Raw genomic sequence first — 19,932 nt, 5'->3', positions numbered from 1 at the left:
TCCTAATGGATGGTCAATTGAAAAGTTGCTCAATCTCATTAAGAATCAGAGTAGCACAGTAAAATGACAATGAGATGCCGTTGCACACCCACCAGACAGACAAAAGTAAGTCTGGCAAAGGCAAGTATTGGCCAGGATGACAAGCAAGGAAGATTTTCTACCTTGCTGGTGGACGTGCAAATAGGTACAGCCACTGTGGAGAGCAGTTTCACATTACCTAGTAAACGTGAAGATACACATACTCTACGATCCAGCAATTTGGCTCTGGGTCGACACTCTAAAGAAACGTTATGTGCATTTGCACCAGAACACATGTAAAAGGAAGTTTAAAAGAACACCGTTCATCATAGTTAGCCAAATCCTAGAAATCACTCAAACATCCCTCTGGAGTAGAACTGATAAACTGTGGTATATTCATATAATAGAATATTACACAACAATGAAGATAAGTACATTACAGCTACAACATGGAAGCATCTTACAAACAAAATATTGAGCAAAATAAGCAAAATATAAAATAATATATATTCAGTATGATTTACACGAAGTTCAAAACCAGGCAAAATTAAAACATACTATTTTAAGACACATATTAGATGGTAAAATTGCAAAGAACAGCTAGGACGAAATTTCCATAGAAGTCAGAATAATGTGATCTTTGGGTGGGAAGTGGAGGTGGTTGTGATCATGGCCGAGGGCTTCTGGCCACCAGCACTGCTCTAGCTCCTGACCTGGGTGGCAGGAGGGACACGGATGTCCACTACGTGACAAGCTGCTAGTCTCTCTATATGTACTCCGTGCATTTTTCTTTATTCGAGTCATATGTCTCAATTTTTTAAAGAATTGAAAACGAATGTTCAGCTGTGCCTAGCACATATGTGCCCGACAAAGATTTCCCACGAAGAAAGTTCAAGGAGGACTGAGTTACATCCCTTGGGACAGGACAGTGATTTCAAGAGCTACCTTCTCCCACTCTGTGTAACAGATAATTCACTTACCCAGTGGTGACGGCATATTTGATGTGGTTGCTTGTGGTATAGATAAACACCCCACTCTCATCCCAGGCCCCACTCTTGACACGAATGTTCTCATGAATGTTACACAGAGCCTCCAGTTTGCGGTTACAGATCACAATGGCTGTAAGAGGCAAAGGGCATGAGTGCTCTGCTGGACAGGGTGAGTGAAGCAGACTGGCAGGGATGGGGAGGGAAGGGCTGGTCTCTAAATCAGGATGGATATAATGAAGACTTACCATGTTTGGCCAGTAGTGCTACATGGGACATGTCTGCTGACCAGATAACATATTTCACCTTGGAAATCTTCACAGAGGCCAGCGTCCTGGGACAGAGAGAGAAAGGTGAACGTGAGTGGACCTGGCTCCCTCGTCCCAGGTTAAGACCCACATCCTTTTCATCTCCAAATTAATGTAAGCCCCAGTATCTTAAAATAATACCAAATAAATACTCTCTGTATTGTAGTGACTGAAACGTTTTGGCTCACACCATGCACTTCCCCCTCCCTCAACTCCCTGCCCCTCATTCCCATGTATTATTGGGGATTTGTGTATGTCTGATCTCACCAGTGGACTATAATCTCCTCTAAGTACAAGAACTGTGCTATTCATCCCTATGTGCCCATAGCTCTAAGTCCCAAAAACATTCTTTGTGCAGGTAAGGGCTCCAAAAACAGATAAATAAGCCCCTCATTGTAATGCTAGTATGGAGAGGATGGAAAGTGACCCCAGAGGGAAAAGTGAGGAGGAAGAGTCTTGGAGTTATAGCACGAAGTGGCCAAGCCTGAGGCAAACGCATGGGAGAAAAGCTCCCACTACAGATGTCCACTCTCATCCACTACATGCCTGTCTGCTTAGGGGCACCTGACATGTTACCGCTTCTGCTGAACGTCAAAGAGCGTGATGGATTCTGCGTCTCGAAGCAGGAGGTTGCCTGTGCCAGCATAAAAGATCTCATCACAGTTGGGCACCTGTACTTTTTTGGTGATTTCATTCTTCAGATTCTTGATCAGAAGCTGAAATAATGACCACAGGTGGGGTTATCAGAAATGTATGTTCGTTAGATGCCGACAGCTGACGACGTGCCTCAGCCAGTGTTCCTCAGCCTCAAGAAATAGTCTGGGCTGTTCCTGTCCAGACCAGTCACCACTCCAGGCAGCCCATTCCAACCCACACCCTCTCCAGGGGCCTTGAGAGCTTTTGTTTTTTCCCCCAACTGAAACATCCCGAGAAATCCAACTAAAGTCTGAATGCCTCCCTCAACAAGAGAGGCTTAAATTTTTTGTTACATGTTTTCTTGAGAGAGTTCTGTCTCCTCTAGGATGCGGACATTTTAAGTACCAGTGAGGGTAGTTAGGGTAAGGAGGAGGGTCTACCCCTCATCCAGCCCGCCTATTTCAAATTTGATGTGTTTTGGCTTCTGTGTTGTCAAGAGTGATCATCAACCCAATCAAGTCAATTTTCAGGTTTCTCTGATTCCCAAGAGGCTGGGGTATGTGCACGAAGATCACAATTCCCCAGGCGGTGAGCAAAGAGAAAACGCGCTCTTTCTTCATGCAATACACAGACCTCTGCCCCCACAATACCCAAATCAGTTTGCCTTCTAGGCTTAACTCACCGAATGCATCCGATCGAGGACAGCAAACCGATTTCTAGCAACCCAAACGGCTGTCAGGCCTGAGGATCGTTTCCCTTCAGGAGCTGAGAACAAAAGCAAAGGGCGGGAGCGTGTGGCGAGCCACTGGCAGGTGACAGAGTCAGGTGCCACCGAGCTGCCAGTCTTGCTGGCTGCCATGTTGGCTTTGCCAGTTCAGCTGCTTCCTAACGAATTCAGCTGTAACCTGAGGCTATTGTCAGTGACTTTTCCCCACCAGTCCCCTCCAAACTCCAACCTCCACCCCTGCCAAGCCTCTTTTCTCTAGGCCAAGTGGCTGCATTTCAGCCAACACCATGTACTGGCAGAAGGACCGCCCATCTTGGGAGACAGCACACTCCATCAAGCTAACGAGCAGGGCCGGGCTGGCCAAGCTGCAAGCTAGGACCTCCTATCTCCTCCACACGCTGGAGTAGAGACAGAGCCCCCTCCCCAGGACGCAGCTGCTCTGCTGCTTTTAACATGCAAATGCAGACCTCGGGGTAGAGCAGGGTGGGGCAGAGCGCTCCCAACTGAATCTTGACAGGCGGATGAGCTCTGCGCTGGGCAGTATTTAGGACCAAGCTGTTGCTCCATAAATGTCAATCATTCTTATTACCCTGAAGAAAGTTATAAATGTTCCTCGGTTCCCCAACATGTCACTGGCTGATTAGAATTCTGAATGAGCTCTCCGCTCTCGGGGACACTTCGAGGGTCATACGCAGAAGGCTGCATCGAAATACTTTTATCTATTAGCATCCAGCAGAGAAGTGGACAGAACGTGCGGGCCAGCCTTGCTCTGTACTTCTCCGGCACCTGGGTGTGACAGGCAGTTCTTATTACAGCCAGCACCCCCACTCTCCAGCAGCTGGGGAGCTGGGCTAGTCAAGCTTTTGCTCTTTCTCCTCCTCTTCCTCTCTGCTGCCTGTTACTGGGCTGCACTGTACTCCTTTACTAATTATTCTCTCCCTCGAAAGACGGAGAAAACAAAAGTGGTAATAAAACAAAACTAAGGTATTTTAAATGCTATTAATTGTAAACAGATGGGGAAAGAGAGTAAGGGGGTGGGTAGGGAGGGACACAACCATAAAATTTGGTCAGAAATGGCTTCACTGTTTAATTTATAGGGAAGACTGGTTTCTGGATGCCGAAGACATACAGGTTTCCTCTCTTCTCACCAGGAGCACACTTTCTTTCCTTTTTTTTAAAGAGTGCTTCGTATTAGGAACGCTAATGACACAGTAGCACCCACAACAGGGCCAGAGCCCAACAAACGATTTCTCACGATCTGCTGATGGAGTCTGAAGTGTCATGAAAGCATGCTAGTAGGGTGGGGACCCAAGGAACAAACCCTCTGTAAAACAATGGGAGGAAGGGGACTGCAAGGAGCTTCTGAGAAGGCTGTCAGCGAATTCAAACTGGAAGGACTCAACGAGGGGTGGTGGTGATGGAAGAGGTAGACAGGGGTCTCAGCTGGATCCCGGGATCCCTAGTGGGGCGTGGGGCTGCGAGCTGCCTCATCTCTTTGACATGCAAAAGGAAGCCATGGGATCTGGATGTGGATGGGAGAGCATAAATCCCTAGTCCCAGGATGAGACAGTGCAAGATTGGAACCACATTCTTAAATAAATGAAACTACCAGGGTGAAAGTCCTATCAGCTGACAATAAACTAGGATAACATGCTGTGCTGAAAGAGAAAATGGAGAGTTTCTAATAACTAAATTATAAAATATATATATCTAGCTGGAGTAATAAAATGGAGGAGGAACATGAATATTTCACACCATGGTCGCCTCTGATGCAACTGTCAGCGGCCCCTGCCAACAGACATGAGCGATGTGGCCGCAGCCTGGGGAGGGAACATGAAACACCCAAAGAGGCGGGACGGCGCGGGAGAGGAGAGCTGTGTGCAGAGGCCGCAGACACAGGGTGCACCTACCATCAGGATTCTGGGAGTCCGCATCCTTGGGGATGGTATACAGGTCATAGGTACTGTTCTCTAAATTGCTGGCTCTCTGCAGAGGACAGAGAGAGGTCAAATCGTGAGTGAGACGAACCCAAGGAGGCAGTTTATCCCGAAAGAGAAAACCATGCCATCACACAACAATCCGAAGCTAGCCCTTCCTCACCCTTCACTCAGAGGGCAAGCGAATGTTTCTACAGCTAAAAATTCTCAGGCTCGTTGCCCAAGAGCTCAGAATTCACGGCACTTTATTTTTTGTATCCCCCAAAGATGCAGATAGTATGTGAAAGGAAGCAAGGATTGCTCTTGGCTCCAAAAATGAACGAACCAAATCCCCAATATTCTGGCTGCTCTACCTGCACGTACTCACCACCTTTCAAGTCTGTTTAAAGGGAAAAAAAAATCAAAGAAAAGATAGTAAAGACAACTGTCAGGAAAAAAATGTTCTTACATACTGAGCGAGGACCGCATTAGACACCTGAAGTCATATGGGGAAAGACAGGTTTTCATTCTTTTTATTCGGCAAACAGGGCACTAAAACTACAATGTCATTTCTTTTTCCCCCAAACGATATGGCAAGACCTGCGGGGGCTACTTGCTGACCCTGAGGGCAACTCCACTGAAAGGAACCCTCCTCCAAGTCAGCTCTACGATTTTTACCCACACAGAGGAATCAAGATAAGCATCCTCTTTGCATAGGACACATATAGGATGTGTATAGTGATTTCGCGCATTCATCCGATGCTCCGCTAAGTTTAGAGATCATCCTCCTTATGCAAAAGAAATTCACAAACCCTAACGTGTTTATGATCATGGGAGCGGACCTGCTTGGAGCCTGTCCACTATGTTAGCTCTCTCAAAATGACCATTAAATGGCTTCTAAGCAGCCACTAGAGGTTCCCTAAGGGCATGAGAAAGAGACCTGTGGGAAACGGGAAGGTCCTAGGAGGACTCCACAGGTTACGTACCGTACACAATAGGACTGCATTTTCTGCTGGATTGTAGGACATATTGAACACCGGAAACTTGGAGCCACTGGAGTTATACATGGAAAAAAGAAAAAACACGGAAGAGGAATAAGGACGGAAGAACAGAATTACTCCCACGCCTCCTACTTATCCAGTCTTTACACATAAACTCATCACTTTTATAATCAGGAATAAAAATAAATATTGCATCTACTCTCTTCCTTCCTTCAAGGCTTGGGGACATCCCTAATTCAGCTCTGACAAGCAGTTTAAAAAAAGGAAAAAACCCTAGAACAAGCCCAATTATTCAACGGAAGGTAGGGTTAGCACTCACTGTAGTGAGTGGGATTGGTTCTTCTTGGGTACAAATTCCTACACATAATTGCAGGGGACACCACAGAGTTCCATGATGTGCTCTATCTCTGGCTCATTTCTCCTGTCCCTTGGCGTGTTCATATAAACCCATCTTTTTATTGTAGTAATGCTGTAGGGTGGTTATCAAACCCTCATGCCAGAGTTTGCCACCATGAATGTTTCAGCATGCTGATGCAGCTGGCTTTCCAAGAGGACAGTTCTTTTTGCCAGACATCCCAGAGGTTATCGTATCTTCAGAGTTAAGACCTTCCAGAGACATATATTCTAGTTTAGAGATGTGTGCATTTTGCTGGAAAGCAAAGAAGAGTTACAGAAATGCCAAACAGAGGCAAAAAGGCCTGTCACCAAGGAGACTCTGGTTTGCAAGAGACCTGGCGGACTGTGGCAGTTATGGTCTTCTCTGCACAGGGTCCCTAACGTTCTCTGTAGGGAAACTCCCATTCTCCTCATGGCATCCTCCTTGCCCACCATGCTCTTGGGGTTTAAACTGAGCAGCCTCCACAAGAGGGATTCAATCTGTGAGAGGAGATGAGATCCAAAATGCTGTTGGAAGAGTCCAGGTGGTTGGGTATCACCTCGTGGCGACAGACGAGAGCGTCTGGAGGGAAGAACAGGTCTGATTTACCTCCGCAACTGCATCACAGCTACGTCTTTGGAGCTGTTGAAATCCAACTGACGTAAGAATCGGTCCTTGACGTAATGTAGCATATTGCCGTGAACAGCATAGGCTGGCCGTTCCCGTTCAAGTTTAAACACAATCATGCCACCATCATGGCCTGGGGCACAGGGAGAAGAGGAAAGAGTTAGCTGCAAGCAAGAAAGCAAGCTAGAAACAGGAGATAGACAAGCACGAGGATTGCACATGCATGCTAAAAACCAAGATACCTCAATGCATCCTTAATTTGTCTAAATTCTCACAGTTCTTAGAATCTTTATTCAGATAAATCTCTGTTGAGTCCCTTCCTCATCCTCTAGATCATACCACCACATCTGGACACACCCTCCTCTGTGTTCTCCTAACACTTCGTACAAAGCTTCATTTTACCTAAAATAAGCAAACGGAATTTCATCAAACTAGAAGGCTTCAGCACAGCAAACGATCATCAACAAGAGGAAAGGGATGAAAGAGCCTACTGAATGGAGAAAATATTTGTACATCACATATCCAATAAGGGCTTAATAGCCAAAATATATAAAGAACACAACTCAATATAAAAAAAGAAAGCCGCACAACAAACAACCCAATTAAAAAATGGGCAGAGGACTTGAATAGACATTTCTAAAAGACCGAGATGGCCAAGAGACACATGAAAAGATGCTCAACATCACTGATCATCAGGGAAATGCAAATCAAAACCACAATGAGATATCAGCTCACACCTGTCAGAGTAGCTAGAATCAAAAAGATAAGAAATAACAAGTGTTGGGGAGGATGTGGAGAAAAGAGAACCCTTGAGCACTGTTGGTGGGAATGTAAACTGGTTGCAGCCACTATAAAAACAGTATGGAGACTCCTCAGAAACTTAAAAATAGAAATACCATATGATCCCGCAATTCCACTACTGGGTATCTATCTGAAGAAAATGAAAACACCAATTTGAAGAGATACATGCACTTCCGTGTTCACCACATTACCTATAGCGGCCAAGATATGAAAGCAGTGTAAATGTCCGCTGATAAATGGATAAAGAAGATGTGTTACACACACACACACACACACACACACACAGGCATATTACTCAGCTGTAAAAAAGAATGGAATCTTGCCATTTACAACAACATAAATGGACTTAAAGGAATTATGCTAAGTGAAGTCAGTCAGACAGAGAATAACAAATACTATAAGATTTCACTTATATGTGGAATCTAAAAAACAGAACAAACAAAAATGAACACCACCACCACCACCACCATGGAAACAGACCACAGACATAGAGAACAAGCTGGAAGTTACCAGAGGTTGGAGGTGGTGGAGAGTGATCAAAACAGGTAAAGGGAATCAAGAGGCAGAAGTACCCAGTTACAAGATAAGGAAGCCATGGCGATGTAATGTACAGCATAAGGGATACCGTCAATGACACTGTAGTAACTTCATGTGGCGACAGATGGTAACTAAACTCAATCATGAGGATTATCTACCTTGTAATATATAAAAATATCATATCACTATGATGTTCACCTGAAACTAAGAGGATACAGTAAGTCCACTATGCCTCAATTAAAAAAACAAAAAATAAAAAACCCTCCAGCACAGCACTTAACCCCCTGCACGGTAATGGTCTAAGGCCACCAGCTCCACTATACCACGAGCTCCCTGAAGACAGAAATTAGAATCCTTTCCATCCTTCCCCCGTCCCTGGCATATAGCAAGAACATAAGAGGTTTTGTTGAATGAGGATGCTAGGTTAAAAAGCCTTCCCAGTTGTTTTAAAAAATGCTTTGTTTTTTCCCTACTAGCATCAACCATCTCTCAGAGAAACCGACCTTTGTCCTCCTGGTCAGCTCTCCACACATAAATGAGATCATTCACTTCCCTACCCAGCACCTTCCAATGGCTCTCCACCCACTCAGAATAAAATCCTGACTCTAGCCCTGGTTCATAAGGCGCAGCACAGCGGGGCCTGCTCTTCCCTCCCACGACTCAGCCCCGACTCGCTGTGCCCCTCCTGGCCTCCGATGCTGCACCCCTCACAGCACCATCGGCGTGTGACACCCCTCACTGTCCTCAACACCCCACATGAAGCAGCAGCGCCCACACGCATCCCTCTCCACGCCCCTTCCTTTTGTTTAACTTCTCTTCAAAGCATCTTCCACGTGTTGTTTTATATACTTATCATGGTCTCTCTTCCCCTCACTACAATAAAAGTTCCATCAAGTCGGGGACCCTGCTTGAGGCACTGCTCTCACAGCAGCACCCAGGAGGGCCTGACGCTCAGTATGTATCTGCTAAACAGATGACGGAAACTCAGCCTCTAGCTCCTCAGTGCCTCTATCTGAGAACCCTGAGTGTCCACCATTAGCTTCCTAACTGATCAAAGGGAAGGGGCTTTACTGCCAAATGGATCTGGGTGGAGAACGAGCACTGAAAGAATGGTTCTCCAGGAAGGTAAGGGAGAGCAAAGGAGAGTAGAGAGTACCTCCTTTCTCTGAGAATCCTATTTCTCCCCACCACCCTGCTATGCATCAGCCGGAGAGAAAGCTAATGGAGAATCACTCTCACGTCTTACAAACTTTGAACTTAAACAAGAGAAAAAGAATAAATGGCCCTTACCTGCTGCAAAGAGGTTCAGATTGGGGTGGGCAGCTAGGACCCAGAAACGATCGTGGTCCCTGCGGAAGGTCTGAACGCCAGTCCTAGGAAAGCAAAAGGTACACAAAGGAAAATATTAGTTTCTGAGTAATCTTCAGCCTATCACATACAAGAGCACTGAACACTGAGTGTAAGCCAGTACACTGATTAAAGATTAAATCAGGGACAGCAAATTGCATATACTAAGTAAAGGGAGTCTTGATAAATTCTTCCAAGAGTAAGAGGAAACCCTGCTGACCCTACTATTTTGGTATTTCAGTTTCCCCTCACTCGTCATGACTTCCTGTTATACTACCTTCATTCCATATTTCTTGTTTCTCTAACTACTAAGAACATGCTTAAATTGGGAGGAGAAAAAGAATGCACGTGGAAGATGTATTTGATGGGAGACCTGTAAATGCTGGCTGATCTCCAGGCCCCTCGAAGCTTTCGTAACATCGGATCTGACTTCTCCGAATGCTGAAGATGGAGAGACACACAGAAGCAGTCTAATCTAACTTTCAGGAGAGAGAATGAGAGAGAGGAGGGGCTTTCCCCTGGCTTGGGTCACACACCATCATAGCCCCCTTACCGCTTGGACATATCCCAGACTCGGATACTCTTGTCCTCAGAATTGCTGAGGATCAGCTCTTGGCGAGGATGGAAGACGGCACAAGACACATTGTTGTAATGACCACGGCAGGTGTCAACCTCCCATGCCTTTGACTCTGAAGGACCAGAGAGAATTAGATCATCACAACTCCCTACTACTACAAGTTCAGAATTTAAAAGTATGGCAATGCTAGGTGCTACTCCAAAACGCTACATAAGCAACTTCTAACAGGGCAAGTTTTTCGTTTAAGCCTCTGAATCTCTACGTTTCTTTGTTCTTTCATTCGGACCCTCCTATCAATGACAGCACCTCTTCTCCATCATTCTTCGTCCTCTTACCCTGTCTTGTCACTAGCTGTCATGATGGAATAAATGTAAGTTCCATATGTTTTAGTCACCATTGTATCTCCAGAGCCTTGAACAATGATTAGTACAAAGCAGGTACCCAATAAATGTTTTCTGAATGAATGTTTACTCTTAACTATGTTCAGAATCCTCAAAATCAGGATGCCTCACAAACAGGATAAAAGAGAACGGGTCAATTTTTATGCTCCTGGGATTAGCGTAAGAACCTAAGGTAGGAAAATGGGTCACTAAGTCCGGAAGACCTGGCTACTTCACCTTGCTGGCCAGCAGTCGATTTTTTAGACACGGTGATACTGTCACTGGTCTACTCACCATTCATGCGCCAGATCTTCACTTGACGGTCATCTGCCCCAGATACAATAAGGGGCATAGTGGGGTGGAAGGCAGCCCAGTTTACTCCACGATCATGACCCTGTGGGAAAAAAGCAGTGGTTCTTCTAAAATGGCTTTATAACTATTACTGAAAGCAAACTAAAGGGCCACGCTGGTGGTTATTAAAAATGTCTCTGGTTTTTACTCTTCCTGTGAAGAGACTCAAGGGATTATGCAATTCTAAGATATGAACATGAGAGTTACCATGTCGACCCATCCAATATTACACCCAAGTTCTCATGGCAATTCCCAAATCTTTCTACTCCCAAATTCAGTGCCATCTGCATCTGGGATACACTGCCTTGTTTTGTTGTCTACTTACATATTATTTCCCCAACTAATTATTAACATCACAAGAATAAAAACCAATTTTATAACTTAACAAGGAAATGTGGTTGGGAAACTCTCAGATGAGTCCCAATACCCTTTTCGGAAATCTGCGAGGTCAAAACTATTTTTGTAATAATGTTAAGACATGATTTGCCTTTTTTCACTTTCATTCTCTCCTGAGGATAAAGTTTTCCAGAGGCTACGTGACATGATGTCATTCCTTTGATGGCTAATGGAATGTGTGCTTATATATTTTATGTTTTAAAAAGTTCTTAGTTTTAATTTCAGATATGGTAAAAATTGAAAGATATAAATCACATACACAAGATGTCTCTGGAGTCCTCAGTAAGTCTTAAGAGTATAAAGAGGCTATCCGAACACAAAGTTTAAGAACTTCTACCTCATTTATACAGCTGTATTCGGTCCTACAACACGATCGTAGGTGAGGTAGGTGCAAATCAGCAGTGTTTCAGAGACTTCGTGCTGTGGCGAAAACCCCCTGGGTTTTGGAGTCCTAGCCAAGTTCAAATCCCAGTTCTTCCATTTACTAGATACATGTAGATTTTGGTAAACTGCTCAATTTCTCTGAGTCTCAATTTTTTTCATCTGTAAAACGAAGTTACTAATATCTACCTCAGCAGACAGCTGTGAGGATTAAATTAGATATTTTTACAAATCTAGTTTCTTTCTCTAATGCTTTTCTATTTTCTCACCACGCACACGAATTACTCACACACGGCTGGTCCTCAATAACTCCAATTCACTCACAACCCCAACCCCCATCCCAACGCTCACAAGAGGCGTGCGGACGGACTCTGCTCTGGGATGGTGATGGAGCCTATGCCAGCTTTCTCCCTCTCCCCCACTGGGTTTAGGAGCTAATGTGACTCTCCCTTAGGTGGCACGGAGGCTTCATTTCTTCTGGCTCACGGACTAGTCTGTTTCCAGTGCCTCCAAACAATGCCCGACATTTACTGAGCACCGCACAATCTTTGTTGCAGGAATGAACAAACGAGTGGCGTACTGTCCCCAGTTCCCGGACCAGAGCCCAGAGCAGCTGCTGGCTGTGAAGATAAGTACCTCCAGCACGTGCTTCACCACCGCATCTGTCGTTCCAAACAGATCAACCCCAGTTATTCCTCTCACGTCGGACTCCACTGCACCAGGGGACAAGTTTTTTTTCCTTAGACCTTTGAAGGGTTGAGGAGTGGGATGGAAGACACAAAATAATGTTACCAAAAAGAACACAGTAACAGAGGCACAGGAAGGTACAGGGAGAGACTAATGTTGAAGAAAAAGAAGGGAAAAAGAAATCTAGAGAGACTGAAGAAAGAAGTCAAGAGCTCCTATCTCTTTCTGAAAATGTTCAAGATATTGAAGTACTTCCAGTAGCCTCTGTCTCCCTCCCTGAACACTTACCAGCCCTGATACTGGGATCCTCGCCCAGAGGACGGCAATCCAAATTTCTGACATGGCCAATTCCTCAGCAAGCCTCACCTCAAGAGCTGTCGACCTGAGATCATTTCTAGTCTTGACTGTTCGTGAAAAGTGGCCTAAAATGGTAAACCTCCCATTTCCACTTTCAACTTTATGACAACTGTAGCAACTTTTCTTCCATCGCCTCAAAAACTTTTGAAAGGAAAACCATTTGGCAAAGTCACAGCTCTGGGCTTTTCAAACGGGAAGTTTCTCAGCAGCTCACGAGGTAGTTACAGGGCAGCTAAGGAAACAAGGCCTATTAAACACCAGACGGCTGTTTGGTGGAAGAGTATAAAAGTCCAACTATGCAGAAAGGGTACTCTTCTATGTGACTATGGCAGGGAACAAAATAATTTAAACCGTCATGGCCTTATGCACCACAGAACTTTATAATGTATTCTCTACAGAAAGACTGCCAGATCAATGTAATTTCTTTCCTTTAGATCATGACTAATAAAATCTAGTTAGGGTCAAAATAAATAAATAAATAAAAATAAAATGGTCCTGTCCTCTCAAGCTCTTAAAAAGGCTGGTTACAGATCTGAAGATGTGGATTTTGCCATTAAACCTTTTGGAGGCTAGTTTCACTGGGAGGAATTGCCCATACTTTGAAAACAACAGAAAAAAGACACCAGGGTAAGAAGAGTCTTACTTGTATAGGACCCAAACTCACGGCTCAACTACACCTATCCTTAAACTGTGGTACACTCACAACCAAAGCTATGCTAAGGATACAACTACTTTACATTAGAAAAGCACTTTGTGATTTTCAAAGCACTCTCTAACAGATGTTCTGTAATTTGATCCTGATAACAACCTTTGAGACAGGCAAGCAGGTATAATTATATACAAATAAGAAAATAGAATTGGGACTAAAATTTTATCTTTTGAAGTACTTGTGGGGGAAAGCGGAAATTCAAACTACTGGCAATTGTAAAATAAAAAACAAGTATCCATAACTGGGGGAAAATAAAAGCCATTATTGAAATTAAACCTAAGTCACTTTAAGCCTAAATGTTGGCCTCTGTTGGAAAATAGAAACATTGAAGTTTAATGATTATATTTATCTTTGTTAGTTTAAAATGACAGTATTAATGTAATCTCTTCCAGTGGCACGCAGACACCAGCTCTGGGGAGGCAAGTGCTTCAAAGGGCCGGACGGTGTCAATCATCTCATCCCCTGTCCAAGATGAGCATTTAGTCAATAGGTGAGAGAAATAAAGCCGATGCCTTAAAAAAATGCACTTTTTAAGGCTTCATAAATACATTAATGTCTCTTCTCACTTACTTCGCTTGTCTCTTTAATGGGATCTGTCAACTTCTTCTAATGAGTCTGGTGTATGAAACAGATTCAAAGGAAGACACAGAGACAGACAGCTGTGAGGAACTTCACCTCCAATAAGCTTCAACAAACACATCATAAGGAAAGCCGTATGACAGAATGCAAGCCTTTGCAGCACTTGCTGTCATGATCCAGGAAAGGGGGAAGAGCAAAAACAGACAGATGAATAGTGACAGGCAGTGAAAAGATACTCAGAGAAGAAAATTTGAGCGTTTGACAAGCCACTCACTACAACTGAACGACAGATGGAAAATTTCTACAGCAGCTACTCAAATCCAGAGGGAAGGGAGTTCACTCTCAGACTGGACCAGTTTGACGCACGCTTCCCAATGGGGGCCAGGGGAAGTAGTAAAAAGAGTGGAATAAGGACAGGAACTGGCAGCAAATTAATACTTTTTTAGTTGTCATTTCAAAGATTAAGCCTGAAGTACATGGGCTTGACATGCAAAGGTGTAAGCACATTAAGATAATTTAACTGTCAGTTTACTTGGAAGATCAAGCTAAAAAAGTAACCTATCTTCTATATCTAGATTGTAAATATATTCTCTTTTAAACACACTTTGCCGGGCTAACAGAGAAGATTCGGGTTAAGTAAGCCCCATGGGGCTCAATTCTCATGGGACAGATAAGAAGACAGGTTTTCCTTTAAAGATCTGTTTTTTATTGTATACTGAGCTCAGAGAGTTAGACATTCCAAACAATTAGAATTTTCAACAGTCCTTTAAATGTGAGGGTATTCATTCTCTGACTCAGAACTAACATTTCCTCTCTCGGAATTACTACCTCTGGTCCCTAACAGACCTGAAAGCTAATTCAGGTGCAGACTTATTTGAACCCAGGCAAAAATAACGCAGCTAAAAAGAGTATGCTGATTTCCAGAAAGGGAAAGAATAAATACAAAAGTCTAACTCAAAGCTCCATTTGGTTAAAGACAAAAGCATCTCCTTTCACTCTGGTTAAGGGGTTACTGGAAGTCAAGAGAGTTGTGAGTAGAGAAAAACACTGAGAAACAGTAAAGAGCATTCACATTAGTAGAGCAAGTCAGCACAAAACTCTCAGTAACACATATGCTAAATAAGTACAGTGACTGCAATCATATTAGATAGTGACCCATGCACTGCACACATTCAAAAGCAAGTAGAAACCCCAACTGGGGTCACACTCTCTCCCTCTCTTCTCAGATTTAAGATCCTTAATTCTGATGCAAAAATAATCTCCAACCTACAAAAGTGAAGACAAGGATTTCTTGCCTTGGGCATTTCAGGTGATCGGTGAGAATCCATCCACCTAACGGCCCCAATCGCTGTGGCTAGGCCCAGGCACCTGCGGTGCTAGCATCGGGGGGCGTGACCAGCACTCTCAGAGCCTGCTGTAAGAGGCCCTTCTCAGAATTAAGCCCTAATGGCCAAAGCATCCCTTTACGCATGTAACGAATTAACTTCTTTATCATCTACAATGGCTTTAGCTACACACCATTCTCGGAAGAAGCGAGAAAACAGTCACTGGAAGTACTTGGGTAGTGCTCAAGTCTGTCACAGAGCTCTGGCTGGGAAACGCAAGTCTAAAGAACGGCTGCTGATCAGCAGGAACAGCATGAGCCGGACCCAAGCCCATCAGGCTCCTGCATCCAGAGACAGAGAGGGGCTTTGAATGTGTGCACAGTGAAACACCATGGCAAGCCCCAGCCAGGTTACTGAGAGAGTAAACAAGGAGCTCCCTGGCACTAGCGGTGAGGAGCAAGCACAGGCTCCTGGTGCCTGCGCTCAACTCCTGTCGGCAAGGCTGGTCACATCCGGGTGTACTTCAAAAAGCCGCATCAGTCTGACGAAAAACTGCAATGGCAAGAGCCCTAGTGGAAAAGAGTACAACTTCCCCATCTCCAACACAGTCCTGTTGATGCCATTCCCTTCTAATCCTAACCCTCTGAAAACCACAGAAAATTCTAGAATTTCTAAGACGAGCATCATCACAATGGTTTGTCATGACACAGGACTCAGACTGTCATCCCCAAGTTAAAGACAACACAAAACATACACTAAGTTTCTGTCAAAAACTCTTCTCGTGGTTGGGAAGGGAAGGGGGCTGGAGAGACAGATAAGAGCATTTGTGTCACCTAAATTCGTTTTCAGCTCTTCAGATCTCTGCCAAAATACATATACATTAGAAAGTCGAAAAATTAAAAAACAAAAAACAAAAAACCCCCCCAAAGGTTCTGCTCTCCCACTGTCCTCATCTGCCCCCGGCTGCTTTCTATGCTGCATGAATCTTAACCAGCTGCTATTACAACATTCCAAGTGCTGCACCCAGAAATCCCCATTTCTAACTTGCTATTCACTCGTGGCTTGTAAGAAGAACAAGTACCACACTGCTCCAGGCCCCCGTGTCACAAGGGAGCTGAGAAAAGCTACCACCTTGGCCACACGATTCAGATGGGTGACGCCTTTATCACCACAAAGAACCAGGCCAAGGACCTCTGAGGGGGCCTTCCTTTTATAACAAAACAAGTGTTTTGCAGCCTAGCCACTGACCTTCCACAGAACCCCAATCTCTAAGAATTCCAAAGGCAACAAAGAGAGACAATTCAGCAAGTGATAAGTAAATTTTACTAGGCAGGGAACCACAGCATCTAGAGTTCCTTTTCCATATTCCAACTGTCCCCGAAGCACTTCCAGCGAGCCAGCCAGCCAGCCGGCCTGCCCGCCTCACAAGAGCCATCCTCTCCCTGCATTTATGCTCTCGACCTAGCAACTTCTCACGTTTCCTCTACATAGCACTAAACATTTTAAATCCTTATCCCCAATCAAGATACATAAACGGTGAAAGGAGGGACTATCCCAACTATCCAAAATCTACAAATCTATTTTAATTTCTGGTCATTTTAATTTCTAGAAGTCTGCCCATTGAAAGGTGTTCTGGACATAAAAACCCCACTCTCCCCTGTGTTCCCTACGTTAGAAGAAATGGAGGGATATTCCCTATTTCTAAATGAGGTCCCAGGATACCAGAGTCCTGTTTCCCTGCATTGATCTATTCCTAAAGTTGGTTTTGGTGGAAGATGTTATTTCTTGTTTAACTTTACTGGAAGGCATGATTTTAATCAAATACTCCCAAGTATATAGATTCTATATACCATACTATATACCAATATCTAAATTTTAACTTCAAACTCTTCTAACTACAAAGTGAAATTTTCTTCAAGTTAAATACACTTTCTACGGCAGCCACTTTTCTCAGGAATACCGCTAACATGAAAAACCATCAAAAGCAGATTTAATACCCTCATAAGCAGAGATGCTATTACACGAGAACAGAATATTCTAACTTCTCCTGTTCTAAGCTAACTACCCTCACTATTTCAAGCAATTGCAGTTTTGCGCCAGACGTGATTAGGCTGTCCCCTGAACTTGGGCAGCTCACCAGAAATATCCCAAACACGCACAGTCTGGTCCAGGCTGGCTGACACAACCAGGTCTTCTGAGGGGTGAAACTGAGCACACATTACATAATGGTTGTGTCCTGTTAACACACTGCAAGAAGAAAAAAGAAAGACAATACCAGATTAGAGGCAGGACTCAGCAGACTCCTACACACTAAATACCACTCTCCATTTTTAACAGATAACAGACCCAAGTATTCTTTTTGGAGGCAAAGGCAAGTCATCCTAACAATTCTGAACTAGAAACAATAAGCAAGGTCAGCTGTTTTAACAACAGTGCCCTTCTTTCCTCTGAAGCTTCAGCATTCAAATATTACTCATTTCAGGAGACACGAGATTGCACAGCTCTCCTCTCATATTAAAAACATTCATATATCAAAATAAACGGAATCTTAGTAATTTATGCTGGAAACTACCGGGTAGATTTTGGTGGGATATCCCTCCTAAATGGCATCATTTTCAACGGTCCTTACGTCTTCATGGAAAGCTCAAGACCCGAACACAAAAGAGGATGGAGGTCTAGACCCTGACTCAGGTTTCACGGGAACAGAACTGAAAACCAGCTAAAAGTTTTGTTCTGAAAGGTTAATGATAGGACCTCCCTTCCCTGGCAAGAAATGATCAGAAAATCCAGATTGACGTATTACTAATAAGCTTGCCTCTGTATTTATCGTTTTGTATGTAAAAGCATCTTACAAATACAATCAGTAATTAATCAGCAGGCAGGGCCCACTAGGGAAGGGAAAGGACTGCTCTGAAGGGAAGCTCATTATGCAAACACGAGGCAGGACAGAGCCTGTCTCAGAGCCACATCTCCTGCTTTACCAGACACAGGTTCTAGACTGCCAGTTCCACACTCGGATGGTCTGGTCATCTGAGGCGCTCAGAATCCAGGGATATTCCTGAAAGACAACCCAGAAAAAGGGTTTCAACACTAAACAAATGTGTTCTTTCGGGCTCTGTAACCATTCCTCTCCTTGCAGGAACCCCCTCCCCCCCGCCCACTGCTGGGCATCTCAGCTGTCCTAGACAAAGGGACCATAGCTTCTGAGTCACAGCCTCGCTCTCTCCTCCCCACCACTCTACCAGCTTTTCCCACACTGGCACTTTCACCTGGAGATTTCAGAACGGAAGCCAGACAACGGCACAGAGGATTCTGAGAGGCAAAGAATATATATCGTACTTACTTTTATGTGTATGTGTGTGCAAACATGTATTTCTACTTATACACAGCTGGTCCTGTAAGTTAAGATCCTATGAAAGGATCTTCTCTCTTTCACTCGTTGTCAGACCATCCAGTCTCAAAAAATTCCCATCTCAGGAAGCAAAGCAGCAAATAACATGGAAAAACAATTTAGTTCTTTTAGAGTCTGTAAGCTCATTGAGAAAAGGTATTTCTTATTCACAGTTGTATCCTCACTTAGTAAGATTTTGTATGTAAATCTTATTAAGTACAAGGCACACATATACTTATTGAACCAAGAAAATAGAAGAAAGTTTTTCTAACTTTCCAACTGGACGGCAACTTGTCCTAGGCAGGTCTTCAACATGTCCCTCACGCTGAGCACAAACAATCCCTGCTTCACAGGTCATCTCATCGAGCAGTTATCATTCTCAAATGATTTTTTTTAATTAATCACATCTATTTCTATTATTTACTTTACAGTTTCTTCCATCCATAAAATGGGGTTATAACCGACATTTTTGGGTCGAATGATTCTCTAAGGGGCCGTCCTGCACATGGCGGGATGCTTAGCCACACATGTGGAGTCTGCGCACCAGAGGTCCACAGCCGTCGTTCCCTAGGCCGTGACAACAAAAATGTGTCTGGACACCACCACGTCCTCTGGGGGGCAAAATCCCCCGTGGTTGAGAACCGTGGAAGAGGTACCTAAAACCATTTGGGCAGCTCAGCATTCCATTCACAAAGGCCACTTCCTCCTCCAGTCACTCTAGACTTAAAATAAAAGCAAACACCACAGGGTCTTACACTGCACTTGATTTCTTCAAAGTCCCAGTAGTGCTGCAGGTGAAAATGTAGGATGAAAGGGCTTAGAGAGCGGCCTTAATAAAATGTATTTCCTCCATCCTGTTTTGTGCATTGAGAGAAGTTTCATGCATCAAACAGAGAGCACGCTTGGCTTCGTTTCTCATAAAGTGAAGTAGTCCTCCAGGATTAAGTGCCAGCAGGACGGCCTCCTCAACACCAGCCACGAGCTCACAGCAAGGCGTGCACCGGCTCTGAGAATTTTCTTTTTCATCATGGCAAGTGTACTCATTAATCCCCATCCCCTATTTCACCCATCCCCCCACCCGCCTCCCCTCTGGTAACCATCAGCTTGTTCTCTAGAGGTAAGAGTCTGTTTGTTGGTTTGTCTCTTTCTTTTTCCTTCGCTCATTTGTTGTACTTCTTAAATTCCACATGAATGAGAAAATATGGTATTTGTACTTCTCTTATTCTGCTTAGCATTATACTCTCTAGTACCATCCCTGTCACTGTAAATGTCATGATTTCATTCTTTTTAAAGACTGAACATTCCACACACTTCCTTACCCATTCATCCGTTAATGGACACTTAGGTTGCTTCCATATTTGGCTATTGCATTTAATGTGGCAATGAACATAGAGCTGCATGTATCCATCCAAATTAGTGTTTTTTTATTTTGGGGGTAAATATCCAGTAATGTGATTACTGGATCATAGGGTAGCTCTATTTTTATTTTTTTGAGGAACCTCCCTATTGTTTTCCAGAG

The 19,932-nt window shown here is 44.0% G+C and overlaps 1 protein-coding gene across 2 annotated transcripts in view; it reads right to left on the bottom strand.

Annotated features, from left to right (window-relative positions):
* Positions 1-19,932, bottom strand: part of COPA (COPI coat complex subunit alpha) — a 42,519-nt gene that overhangs the window by 12,589 nt on the left and 9,998 nt on the right. Inside the window, exons 5-17 of one of the 2 annotated variants that reach the window (XM_026487287.4) lie at positions 18,004-18,080; positions 17,160-17,269; positions 12,002-12,111; positions 10,532-10,631; positions 9,834-9,969; positions 9,224-9,306; positions 6,578-6,728; positions 5,578-5,644; positions 4,586-4,661; positions 2,631-2,713; positions 1,889-2,028; positions 1,253-1,338; positions 999-1,164 (exon numbers count right to left, since the gene is read on the bottom strand). In XM_026487287.4, coding sequence (XP_026343072.1) covers positions 999-1,164; positions 1,253-1,338; positions 1,889-2,028; positions 2,631-2,713; positions 4,586-4,661; positions 5,578-5,644; positions 6,578-6,728; positions 9,224-9,306; positions 9,834-9,969; positions 10,532-10,631; positions 12,002-12,111; positions 17,160-17,269; positions 18,004-18,080 — 1,385 coding nt within the window. The remainder of the gene's footprint in view (positions 1-998; positions 1,165-1,252; positions 1,339-1,888; positions 2,029-2,630; positions 2,714-4,585; positions 4,662-5,577; positions 5,645-6,577; positions 6,729-9,223; positions 9,307-9,833; positions 9,970-10,531; positions 10,632-12,001; positions 12,112-17,159; positions 17,270-18,003; positions 18,081-19,932) is intronic. The other variant, XM_026487289.4, reaches the window with a different exon arrangement.

The sequence above is a fragment of the Ursus arctos genome, unplaced genomic scaffold (assembly GCF_023065955.2).
Source record: "Ursus arctos isolate Adak ecotype North America unplaced genomic scaffold, UrsArc2.0 scaffold_2, whole genome shotgun sequence".
In the NCBI taxonomy this organism is placed as follows: domain Eukaryota; kingdom Metazoa; phylum Chordata; class Mammalia; order Carnivora; family Ursidae; genus Ursus; species Ursus arctos.
Note: the sequence above shows the minus strand (reverse complement) of the source record. Positions and strands in the feature narration are given on the sequence as shown.